This window comes from Clytia hemisphaerica, unplaced genomic scaffold (assembly GCF_902728285.1).
Source record: "Clytia hemisphaerica strain Z4C2 unplaced genomic scaffold, Clytia hemisphaerica genome assembly, whole genome shotgun sequence".
Taxonomy (NCBI): domain Eukaryota; kingdom Metazoa; phylum Cnidaria; class Hydrozoa; order Leptothecata; family Clytiidae; genus Clytia; species Clytia hemisphaerica.
Genome location: NW_027103497.1, coordinates 86007 through 99303, shown reverse-complemented (window position 1 = coordinate 99303; position 13297 = coordinate 86007). Strand labels below are relative to the sequence as shown.

General features: G+C 32.8%; 1 protein-coding gene across 3 annotated transcripts; it reads left to right on the top strand.

Annotated features, from left to right (window-relative positions):
* Positions 1-4437: 4437 nt before the first annotated feature.
* LOC136798718 (uncharacterized) lies at positions 4438-12322 on the top strand. 3 transcript variants are annotated; one of them, XM_067055376.1, is made up of 10 exons: positions 4438-4523; positions 4686-5801; positions 5970-6023; positions 6156-6230; positions 6571-6760; positions 7192-7275; positions 7571-7603; positions 7878-7940; positions 8641-8692; positions 11465-12322. In XM_067055376.1, exons 1-9 carry the CDS (start codon positions 4472-4474, stop codon positions 8669-8671), a joined length of 1698 nt encoding a protein of 565 aa, XP_066911477.1. In that variant the 5' UTR covers positions 4438-4471; the 3' UTR covers positions 8672-8692; positions 11465-12322. The 3 variants fall into 3 exon arrangements, with proteins under 3 accessions (XP_066911477.1, XP_066911476.1, XP_066911475.1); XM_067055375.1 differs by having other exon boundaries at positions 8638-8692; XM_067055374.1 differs by lacking the exon at positions 8641-8692 and having other exon boundaries at positions 11465-12321.
* Positions 12323-13297: the final 975 nt, after the last annotated feature.

The window sequence follows — 13297 nt, the reverse complement described above, 5'->3', positions numbered from 1 at the left end:
CGAATAAGTTTAAGGTTTATCTTACTGTAATAAAATGTTGAATTATTAGTACGGTCTAGTTGTGCAAATATTGTGCACAAAGGCGTAAAAGCATGAAACTTTGCACAATGGTAGTTTAGGGGTCAAAAATGGATTTAAATCTCAGACCCAAAAAAATGACACCTGTTTGTGTATTTTACAGACCAGAATAGGTTTCCAGGCTAAAATGAAAATCTTTTTCTCCAAAGTATGTCATGTTACATACCGTTGGAAAGCATGTTTCATGCCCGTTCAGAAAAACATTGCAACCTATATCTGAAAATGAAGCCAATAAAAGTTATTGGGGAAGGTTGTTTGAAAAATGACCGAAAATGACATAATTGCTGACGTCAGCAAAAATTCCAGGACCACGCAGACACGTTTATTTTTGTGAAATTCAATAGAGGATCTTTCAATGACCAAATGGATAGCTTTGCTTGAGAGTTAACCTCACTTGACATAGAATATGGCGTTTTCATGACCGGTCGAAAGCCTTAGGCTAAAGGGTTTGCACCGGGCATGCCCATGGTAGAGCATTACTAAGGCAAAATTTGTCAACCTAACAATACTCAAAAAAACTATTGTAAAATAAGCTTGCAGCTGATCTAACCAATAATATTTAGTACCTTAGAGGTACTCTATTGAATTTCACAAAAATAAACACGTTTGGGTGGTCCTGGAGTTTTTGCTGACATCAGCAATTACATCATTTTCGGTCATTTTTCAAACAACCTTCCCCAATAACTTTTATTGGCTTGATTTTCAGATATGGGTTGTAATGTTTTTCTGAACGGGCATGAAACATGCTTTCCAACGGTATGTAACATGACATACTTTGGAGAATAAAAATTTTCATTTTAGCCTGGAAACCTATTCTGGTCTGTAAAATACACAAACAGGTGCCAATTTTTTGGGTCTGAGATTTAAATCCATTTTTGACCCCTAAACTACCATTGTGCAAAGTTTCATGCTTTTACGCCCTTGTGCACAATGTTTATGACTTTTGGCACATTTAGACTGCACTATATTCGAGTTTAATTAGCGCGGGGGGGTCTTAATAAGAGCGGAGGAGGGTGGATTTTTGTTATCTTAACAATAAGCGGGGAGGTCGTCTATTCGGGAGACAAAAGTAAAAATTAAAAAAGTTTGTGGACAACAACAGCATTCAAAGGGCGATATAAAGCATAAGAAAAAATTAGTTCACTGGTTCTTTCTTCTTATAAAAATATTCAAGTCGTCGTTACTGTTAAAAAGTATGTACGTCATTTTTTATCTTTAAATTTGAAAAGTTATGACAAGGGTTTAAAAAAGCAACTTAGAATTGTCTTATTTTATTTCAATCTGATAAAAACAAAGAGTTGCACTATTCTTTTGTGACCTTCCCACTTTTTCCTGAAAAATTGTCATTTAAACTGGACGGCATATTTAACGCGAGTGGAGCGAGAAAAATAACTACCTGCAGAGTGGTTTCAAATGACACTGGTACAGTAAACGATGTTTTTTCTGATAACTTTTGATTCAAACAAAAAATTATGTCACAGGGGGACAGTACAAGATCCAAATATGGTTAAAAGATAAGACACCCGGGGAAGGTTAGAGTTAAACGTTGTAGAGATTTCTTTTTTTTATTTGATCGCTTTTTTAAGCCAGCTTCAACATCCAAAGGACTTTTAGTGCGTTCAGCCGGGTACCGGCTAGTGATTATAATATTTCTTTATAAGATGCTTTTTTGTCTTTTTAAAATCTTTGTGTAAATTTGCATATGTTTTGCATATTTTCCAACTAAATCCAACCACTGCTTTTTCGTTCCTCTATTTTTGCATACAATTCAAGATGGCGGATGGAAAGGCGAAAAGGTCTATTGTAATTGAGTGCAATTGAATCAAACGTTGAACATAATTGAATACAATTGAACGTAATCAAAGCAATCAAATGGGAAATCTTGGGTACTGTAATATTCAATTACGATTCGATTGCGCTCAACAACCAAATGGCAATTATTCGATTGGGTTTGATTGTGTTCAATATTGATTTGTTGATTGATTCAGATTGATTCGTTTAATTGACACCGTCTGGTCATGTTCATTTAGGTAGATAGGGGGATTATTATCCAGACAATCTCAATCAAACGGAACCAACAATCAAACCAAATCAAATTGAGATTCGATTACATTTGATTGCATTGGATTGGGTTCGATTATGTTGAACTAGCGCATTCAACATTGAGCTCCTTAATGTCTGTATGTTTTTGGCTTAACGCCATCCTTATCATGGAAGTCGGTGTAGAGACTTAATTCTTCCACCACGCACTAAAGCTCTTTTAGATCATGCAAATTGTCAACATATCCAAAAGGTTTGAATTATTGTGAGGTTGGGTAACTTGCATCAGTGGAGGCTAACATGCATAGCCCTCAAATGAATGACCTGGCTGGTCATTAAAATACAAAGTCAAATCAAAACAAACCTGATTTACAAAATCTCCTAATCATAAGTGATGTGCATAATTATATTTGATGTTACACGTCCAGCAGCCATCAAAACACGTCTGAATTACTGCCATGTTGAAATTTATGATCTCACATGATTTGTTATTATCCAACCATGCTGATTTATTTACTCGCCATTCTGTCAGCGAGCAACTCGCCAAAAATACTCACACAACAAATATGAGATTCTAAAATGGTAGAGTAGAGCTGCGAGCGTAGCTGCGTAGTTCATTTGTTTTGAAATTTTGCTGCTTTAATAAGTCAGTCATTTGATGGCTATGCAAGTTTCCCTCCACTGATGCAAGTTACCTGACTTCATGGAAAAGAATTCTCAGAATTCTGCCTAAAACCGCGTCACAGTTACAATTGTGTTCCATAACCCTTCAACCCTCATTTTGGGGGGGTAGTTGATCCCAACATACTCTGTACCGTAACTTGGTAATGTCGACATCCCTCATCTAATTCTGACACCCTTTTTATCAGCTGAAATTGATAAAAAGGTCAAAACAGTTTTTCTCTGCTTAGTGGTCACAGAGGAATAATCCCTTTTCAATCATCGCTAATTGATCTCTAATTGATATTCACTATTATCTTTACCTTGGTTAGCTATCAATTATAGACTTTAATTGATAACTGATCGATCGATTTTAATATCGATTACGACCAACTGGAAAAGACAATGACAACATATCCTCTACCACTATGAATTTTGAAATTAGCCGTAGATATCAACAGACTAATCCCAACAGAACATTAACAAGTGTCAACTCAAACCAGTGGAATGTAAAGAGATGGAAAAACAGTTTTTCTGATTACTCAAAGTTCAACGATCACTTCTATTGAAAATTTTATTGTAAAAACGTTGATTAGGTCATTAAATGAAAGTCCAAAAAAGACGGCTCGCTATGCAAATCAGACGGTTTCTACATGATTTGACGATAAAAATGAAAATTTGTTTTTCCTTTTTTGCCGATTACTAGTTCAATTTTTAAGAATAAGGAGCAATATATGTATAACAAAAGAAATTCTTAACGCAATGATATTAAATTGGTTCTTGTAAAACTGTCAGAAGTCGAGTAAAATCAAGATGAAGTTATAATTTTCTCGAGCTCTAGCTTTCCATATTATGGTGCGATTATAGCGGTAGAATCGCTAGGAAATTCTGATCAAGAATATATAGGTACCTTTTTGTATAGGAGAGGTGTACCCAAAATATAAGCCCTAAAAGTTTGCGCATAATCAGGCTTGAAACAAAAGAATTTTGTCACAACACGCTAATTATGCAGATTTTTTATAGCAACAACAAAAGAACCCTATTTACTCGACATAAACTCCCTTAAGGGCAAGAGACCTGGTATATGACGAGCCGTTTTTCCATTGTTTTCAAGAAGCTGTTTTTCCATCTCTTTACATTCCTCTGCTCAAACACTCTTCTTTCCTGCTTTGCGATGACGGAAAATTGGCTTCTTTTAGAGTCGAGAGCAGCAATCAAACACAGTCAATTAAGACAACCAAATGCAATCCAACAACAATCAAATACTACCCAGAATTTTGAAATCCTGAAATATTCTCTAGAAATTAGAAAATAAAGGAAATTGTTTTTGGCACTCCTGTCAGCTTGGTAAAATCTGTCTATATTTTGTTTTTGATATAAAATTCTCATGTTCTTTTAACGCCCCCAGACTGTTGACAGTTAGGCAAGGTTAGACTTACCTCTTCTCTACTCCAACAATACAATGCTTACATAGTTGAGACATAAAACACATTGACAGAAGTGTCTAACAATGATAGGGAATGATAGGAAATTATATTGACTTTGTTTCTTTTTTGTCTGTATTAAATAGATTTCATGATGAAATGAATTATTTGCAAAAATTTCAAGATAAATAATATTATTGTAATGATTTATTTTTAATGTGAACTCTTCAGACATAATAAACAAAGAAAAAAAGAAAAGAAGAAGAGAAATGAATTTCAACTTTATTCATTTTTTATTGGCAATAGTTTTGCTTCAATGTGGTAAGTTTGATGTCATGCTTCCTTTTTTTGTATCAATCTCTAAATAGAGTACTTTCTACCTACCATTGTACAATTTCAACACTTCTTTAAAAAGAAGCTTTTTCATCCATCCATAGTATTTTTATGAGTTGAATTAGCTCTTGTATATTTTTTGATTTTTAGTTAAGGCAGAAACGAACGGTACTTCATTGGTATTTACTTCATTGGTAATTGAAAATGTGAGTTCATCCACACAGACGATTTCCCCTTCAACACCAATTGTCCAACAAGTTGATTCTACTACTACTACTACTACAACTCCAATTGCTGAAAATTCTTCAACGACAACACAAGTGATACTTCAACCATCATCTACAACTACACTTGTGCATCAAACAACAAGCACACAATTACTAAATTCATCAACTACAACAATAATGAAAAAGAATACCACAACAAGCACAGAGACAACACCTCAGCACACATCATCTTCCAGTCTAAATTTGGATATTCCTAAAACATCCTCTGTAATTGAATCATCAATAGCAGCAACTACTACTAATACTCAAACGATGACTTCCCAAACCTCTATAGAACAATCACCCTCAGTAAGCAAGAGTACATCCAGTATCTTGCTACCAGACAGTAGTCTGTCAAATGAGGCATCTTCATCCTCAATAAAAAGCTCATCTGTGCTAGAGATGGCCTCTTCACAATCTTTAAATATGTCATCAAGTTTTACTTTTACTTTTATGTCTGCACACCCTTCAAGCTTTATGGATGAGTCAAGCATGTCACTAAGTATCAGTACCTCCTCTATCAGTCCACCTGTTTCTACGACAGAAGCAGTTGAATTGGACAGCTCATCAACTGTATTAATGGAAGAATCTTTATCTACAATGTTAGTGCCATCAATTTCAACAATCTCCAGTGATTTCCAGGAAGCATCTATCACTCAAATTATATCGTCTATGAACTTGCCAGAATTATCAGAATCTGTTTTGTCCTCATTTCCATCATCTGTTGACATGCAATTATCTTCAGCTCCAGTGACATCCAGCTCATCGATCATGATGGAACCAGAAGTAACACAAACTTCTTCATCAGTAACATCTATAATATTCAGTCAATCTCAGTCAATGTCTCCAGTATCTGTTGTCAGTTTCTCAGAAGTTATGAAATCTATACCACAGGCACAGTCATCAGCTGCTTCACCAGAGACTTCATCTATGTTAGTCTCATCATCGTCAATAGCGATTGTTATTCCAGATATCAGCACATCTTCATCAAAAGCTATCTGTAAGTAGATTTTGGTTAAATACCATCACTTTTTTATACGTTAGAATTTTGAATAAAAATGTACATAATCCAGTGTGATTCTAATATGGGTTTACACAAGAACAAAAAGTTTATTGAGAAAATGAAAATCTATAATGATGTATAATTCAATTTCACTTTCAATTTAAGTATTACCAACAAGTTCTTCGAGAATAGCAACATCATCTTCAAGTAATGAAATAGGTATATAATTTATGACATTTAATGTATCATTTTTTGCAGAACTCAATCATCTTGAAAGTTTTTTTTCTAGAACTATCCTCTTGTTTAAATGTAATATTTTGTTATCTGTTTCATTTTCATTTATTTTTCCAGCTCCAAAATCATCTTCCAGCAAACTAAAAACGACTTCATCCACAAAAGTTGCTACCACTTCTTCAAGTAAAATTAGTAAGAAGCACGTTCATTCCATTCCAGGCCTCGATATGTATTTGTCAGGAAATGTAAATCTCTTCAAAATGATAACGTGAAAAGGTGGAATGGGTTAAGAAAAACTTTTTAATTAGATGACTTGTTGCTTTCATCATAGTCCTTATAAAAAACCCAGGTCTGGTCATGTATTATTTTAGCTTTATCTATTGTCAACTTATAATGACTATGCTTTTATGGCTGAAAAAAAATCTTGATATAGGATACATTCCCTATTCATATGTATATAACATTGCCAAGCTTTACATAAAGAACTTGTCCTAATATTGGAAAAGAGACTGGAACATAATATTTTTTTTAGTTCTTGAAAGTTCTTCATCAAAGCTAATCACCTCATCTTCAAGTATAATAGCAGTTAAGCCAACAAAAGCGCCAACGAGTGGATCAGGCTCCAGCAAAAAGACCATCGGTATTGCAATAGGAATTGCTATTGGACTGATTGTCATTATTTTAATCATCTGTTTGGTCAGACGTAAAAGAACTTCAGCAAGGTTAGAATTTTATGTCTTGATTATGCAAGCTCGTGAAACGAGAAAAACAATTTAGGTTCAAAACAGACCCTAAAAATCCATGATAATGCTCTGGTAAAAGCTTTACTTTATTTTTATTCTTGGTGACACTTGAACGCAACAAAGTCTTCACAATATTTCATAGACCATCATAGTATTGTATAGATCCTCCTCTAGTCTAACCTCTCTGTACAGCTTGAAAATGTTTATTCCATATCTCAAAAGTTTAATTTACTTGGGTATTTTTTTGTTTCCATAATTATTTTGTTCGTTTCTTTTCTGTTATTTAAATCTCATTGACCTTGCTTGTTAAGTTTTCAAAGCTTTAGTTGAATTTTTAAAAGTGTTGTTTAACTTATTCATATCATGTAAAATTGCAGAGATAAAATCAAAAACTGTTGCTTTGTTTTTAGTAACAAATATCGACTATATAACAACGATATACAAATACCAGGTTTCACAGACTTAGGTGGCACAGTTCGACTGAGCTCAACAAAGTGAGTCCAATATGATTTTATTCCCAAGATACCTATTTGATGTACACGTTTTTTTTTTATAAGAAAAAACAAACAAAGATCATAAGTCTTTAATGGCCAAAATGTTAAAAGAACATTTTAAGGCTTCGTGGACTCTAAAACGCCCGATTTTTTAAGAAAATAAAAACGTGTATCAAGTGTTGGTGTAATTGTTATTGTTATTCAAATTCATGGAAGGTAACAAACAGATCTTGTAAAGAGAGCTTTCTATATGAAAGAATTTTCTCAAAATTAAATAATTTTTTAATTTTTTTAGTGAATATGAGATGATAGATGCTTCAGAGTCAAGGTATGAGCTTTCTACTGTGTTACGATTTTTAACGTGCACATTTCCAATTTCAGTGACATTTTTATAATCTCTATTCTTCGACAAACAGCTTCTGTCTATCCATAAAAATCAAGAACTATTTTAATACAAAAGCCTTTCCTTCGAAAATCGAATGGTTTTTAGTGTTGATATTCTGATTTTAAAATAATCGTGATAGTCAGATTATCTTTAGAGAAAAGAATGATTAGTTGTGGAGTAATTAATATAACTTGTTTCAATTCTATCTTTTTTGCAGGGCAAGTGACACACCTTATGAGACAGATACTGAAGATAGAGGGAATGATATTGAACAAAATGGGTATGCCAAACTAATTCCTTACACTTTTTGAAGTCTTATGAATGCAGCAAATGAAATGGAGTTTCAGGGGGAAATGAGAGGTGCATGTTCATTCTAAGCCATGCAAAAGAGAATGATAATTGCTTAGAGATGCATGATAAAGAAAAGTTTGTGATGAAAACTATTTTCAAACATTTTCGATATTGGAACACCTTTATTTGAGTCAAGGTGAGAAACTAAAGAAGTTTTGTTATGCTTACTTCCACTTAGTCGACCCTTTCATCAAAATTTTCTAAAGGATAATTCCCTCCTTATAAGAGAGGATGATTAGGGTACCTCACAATTGTTGTTTCCTAATTTGGTATTTAACGAGTTAATGTAGATTTTTAAAGAAAAAAAAGAGAATTTTAATCAGAGTAGATATTTTTAGTTTTTTTTTAAATAGATATATTTTGAAATTTATAATTTACACATTTTAGATTACTTTAGACTTTTTGCACGGTGGTGATGACCCTATATTAAAATAGATTGGTAAAATGGGCCCTGCAAAACACATTCTGATTGAGAATGCTATGAATGTACCTTTGCATAAACTAAAAGTTATCGTTTTATGTCATTGGAATGCTGTCTACTTTTATTCTTCTTGATAACTATGTCTTTTTCCACCTTGTGTAGGAACATACTATTTTGCTGAACATTTCTTCTCCTTTCTTTCTAGCAGCCAGTACAACTTGACTCAATATTTTGTTTGACATCTCCTCTTTCATTGTGTGGTATGTAGTTATTGCTTAGTGATTCTTTTCTTTCAATTACAGTAGATTTGCTTTGCATCTTTCAACTATGTCTAAGGTTTTGAGGTCTATTATTAGGCTGATTACTGGGATTTTTCGCTAATGCAAACTTCTGAGACTTAAATTGCTTTCTATTCGTGAGGTAGGGCTAAAACTCCTGTAGACGCTAAACATTGAAATGTTGTTGAATTCTGTGTTGTTTACCACATTATTGCTTCGCGTTTGTGAAAAGATCACACCATGATCGAAGGGTTTATCATGAAATTGTTTTGCTTGTAGATAGAAATCATAACTTTGTTATAATATTAGATGATGCTTATGATTCTTGCTTATAATTTTTTGATCGTGATCGAAAGTTACATGTTCCTTGTAGTAACCTTTAAAAGTGTGCATGTTGTTCTGACACAGAACGTTATAACAACGTCCATCTGGCATTCCTAATGTTCATAAAACGTCTGATGTTCGTTAAAACTAGGCTGTGTGCCATTTGGCATTTTATTCTGGTATTTCTTCTGTAAATTTCATAAACTTGTCTAGTTTTAAGGTTGCGCGTTACACTTTTAATTTATAATCATGGGCAAGGGTCAAAGGCATGCTTCTATTTGTAAATTTGTAATCAAAGTTTTGTTATTTTCTTCTTCAATGCAAAGTAAATCATAGACAAAAGATCCTTTAAATGTCTCTGTTTAGAAAGTTTGTAATCAAAGAAATTTGTTAATAATGTGTTAGTAAATTTGTAATGAAAATCTAGTTAAATTTTTCATGCTTGTAACCTTCAACCATGGTCAAAGCATTGTTGAACAATCTTCTGTACGTTAGCCAACTTATGGCATCTGGCTGTTTGTAAATTTGTAAGCAAAATTAAGTTGTTGTAAACTTTCGCCCTAAATACTACTATAGATTTTATGTATGTGGGCAAAATCATTTGATTTATGCATAATCAAAATTCTTCAATTTGTAAATTTGAAATTGAAAGACATGCAAAAGGTTTTCTGTTTGTAATTTTTACAATCAAAACTTTCTCTTTTGATCTATAGTCATTGTTCAAGATCTTTTGTTGCTTGTAAATTTGCAATTATGGTCACGTCTATATCACGTTTTTCTGTATTTGTAAACTTGAAAAACTAACTCTTTTTCAGTTGTGTCTCTGCTCCTTTCTTACAATGAATTTGATTCGACTTTTAACATTTCTTTAATGTTAAACCATTCAGAACCAAAAGATTCTAATTCAATCTTTTTCTAATCATCTTCAACCATCTGCCGACTGATTCCTTCTTTTGAAATACACGGTTTTTTATAAGAACAAACTATCTAAGAATACAAGTCTTCGATGGCCAAAATATCAATTACAGGGCCCGCGCTACGATTTTGAAAGTGAGGGGGCCAACAAAAATATAGTGACTAAGGAGGCGCAACCATGGTTTGCGCCGACGGGCTGGAAAATTTTCGATTTTGACATGTCTTATTTGGCTAAAACAGCTTCCTTTTTGTTCTTATTTTCCGAAAGAAAACAGTTGAGTTTGTATAACTAGACTTATTTAAGTGTCCACCTGTCCCCTTTTAGAAAGTTTCTAACGTTTTTATTGGCACGCGCACGGAAAAGAAAAAAATAATTAGGTGAAGAGAAATTTTTTATTTTGCTTTGCAAAAAAGTGGAGGGGCCATGGCCCCCCCGGCCCCCCCGGTGGCGCGGGCCCTGAATTAGGAACATTTCAAGACTTTGTAGATTGCACAAACATACTCACAAAATGGTGAAAATGAGAACCTTTTAAGAACATTTTTAGAATTACAACTTGTAACTTACAAAGTTAAGAACATCTGAAGGCTTACAAAATTTGGACGTTCTTATAAAAAAATGACGTGTATAGAGTAAAATGTGACATGTTCCCTTAGGCACTTTCGCTACACTTTGAAGTTAGTATTTCTGTATAGCTCTGCAAAAAAAATGAGCTGAAATAGCGTGGGAAAATTGTTTTCAAAAGACTGCATACTGTTGAATTTGTAAACCTCCAATGATGATGAAACTTAATTATAATCAAACGGTTAATAAAACACCGTTCGGAAATAAAAACTTCCTTTTCATTTTTTTTTGCATGTCGGTTTGTTTATTAGGCTATTGTATAACAAATAAAATATACTATATTGAATCAGTTACAGGCCAGTGGTTGAATTTATATACAAGTTTTTGATCCTGCCGACATGTCATATAAAATTGTTTCAATTTCTTTTCTTTTGTTTATGACTGTGTTTATGATCTTTGCTCTCAGTCCATTACACGATTTCTAGAACTTTTTTTGCCACCCATTGCTTTGTTTTGATGCCTTTTTGAACCATTTTGTAACCCATTTCTATATTTGATTTTTTACTTCTTTTTAGTTCGTGATGAACTATAAAGTTTTCTGTACAAAAACAAAATTTGCTCATTTTAGAAAACCTTCAAAACCTTAGATAGTCATAATTCCGATCTCAATTTCTCGCAGAACGAGACAGTATCCCCCCCCCCATTTTTTCAATATAATTCATACCAGTAGCTTCTTATTGTAAAGAAATAGATTCGGTTTTTTATTAAGTCCAGCTAAATTTTGAATAACATGGTAAATGAATTTAAACAAGCCTTTCTCCGGGTCCACTGCAAAACATTCAATCTCTTCAAATAATTTTACGTCTAGTGAGAGGCTCGTTGGTGGTGAATCCGTTGGATCCCCTGTATTTCCATTATTAACCAACCTGCATTGTTTTTCTTTATCATAACAGTGTGAGCAACCCTAACTATGACATTTTCAACTAACTCTACCTAACATAACATCATTACGACCGACCAACCACTTACTGACTGAACTAACTTTAATGGTCATCCACTAACCACTTAACAACTGACAGACGAGACATGACAGACAGGACTTAGAGACTGAACTGGACCACTGGACTTGTTTTTTGTAAGGGATGTTTGTGATGAAATTGCCTGGACGATTATTGCTAATTTTTTTGCCGGATGAATCTCAGTAAAACTCTTTGCCAAAGTTATTTATTTTGAACTGTAAAGATGATATTCTTTACTTATTTCTCACTGCAATTTATCTTTTGCATTTTACTTAGATGGTATCACAAATTTAAGTATTTTCCGTTCACATGATGTTTGTTTTCTTATGAAGTAGGAGCATTCGCATACTAGAACTACAGTATGTTCCGCTTTAAAGTGTACTTAAACAAATTAGGTCAAATTTTGATATAGATAATTATCAGGCTATAATAATATTTGAAATACTGGAGGCATTATTCTACAGCCCAAATATTTCACATCAAACGTAGTCTTCTTCAGTTAGACACGGCACTTTTAGTAAACAAGATTTATTACAAAAAAATTAAATTTGAACTTCAACGATCTGATCAATCGACTCATGTCGAGGTACATGTAGAACTCAAATAGGTTTTTCAATAAAAATATTATTATTTTTGTATTTTTAGTATTTTTTGTTGGAATATTTTTTCTTTCAATAAAAAAAAAGATAATTGTTATAATTTACAATTTAATTATCCTTAAAAAAGTAGCTATTAAATTATAGAAGTTGTATTTAGTTATTTTAGTTAATTTTAAGAAAATAGTATTCTTTTGTTCTTTTCTATAGTAATATAGTAATTATAAAGTACTCTAATATATTTTTCACTAAAATAATCTTATTAACCTTTCAGCCGCTAACTTTTTTGAAAAAGGCCAAAAATTTCATCATTTTTTTCTGGAAATGTTTTCTTTCAAAGGCAATTTCTCGACCAGGACAAACGATTCAGGTATCAACTTTGGTATCGTTGGAAAGCTCTTTCTCTCAGATTTTTTTTCTCTGAATCTCAAGTGGTCAGGAGTTATGACCAAAAGACTGTGTATCGGTAAAATGGCCTTTTCAAAACGTATATATACGTGTTCTGGCTTCTAAGGGTTAAGCTCGTTTAAAGAAAATTGTCCCAGATTTTTTTTATAAGAACCACTGAATTTTTGCTGAGGCGAAACCATTTCTAATTTTTCGTGCTTCTCTGGCTGAAAATAAGCTCTTGCCTCTTGCGTTTTGACATGTGAAGTCGAGATTGTCCTTAAAATTTGTTCTCGGTTTTTACCGAAATTCAGCCTCTTTTTTCTTATAAAAAAACGTGCAATATTCGATGGCCTTCTTAGATCAGGTTTTACTGAACATTCTAACAAAAGTTACTGTATGGGTTCTTTTTTATAGTAATATGTATGTATCTAAGAGGTATTTTTATACAATTTTTCTTTTGTTTACTTTGTTATTTTGTTATACTGTTATAAAGTTTATTTTCTTACGAATCAAATTTTCATGTTGCTTTTTCATGGTTATACAACAGTTTCTTTAAATTTTTTATTTGCGATTTTGTGTTTATATATATTTTTTTAAAAATCACTTTGTTTTATTTATGATGTTAAAGTTTTTGTGTTTGTGTTTGTTATTAAGTTTAAGAAAATACTTAAAAGCTAATTTTTGATAACGTTATACCCTCGCCCTTTGGGAAATCTCCTTTTTTATACAATATACCAATATATATATAATTTAGTCCTGGGTGTTGTTGTGGCTATTATTG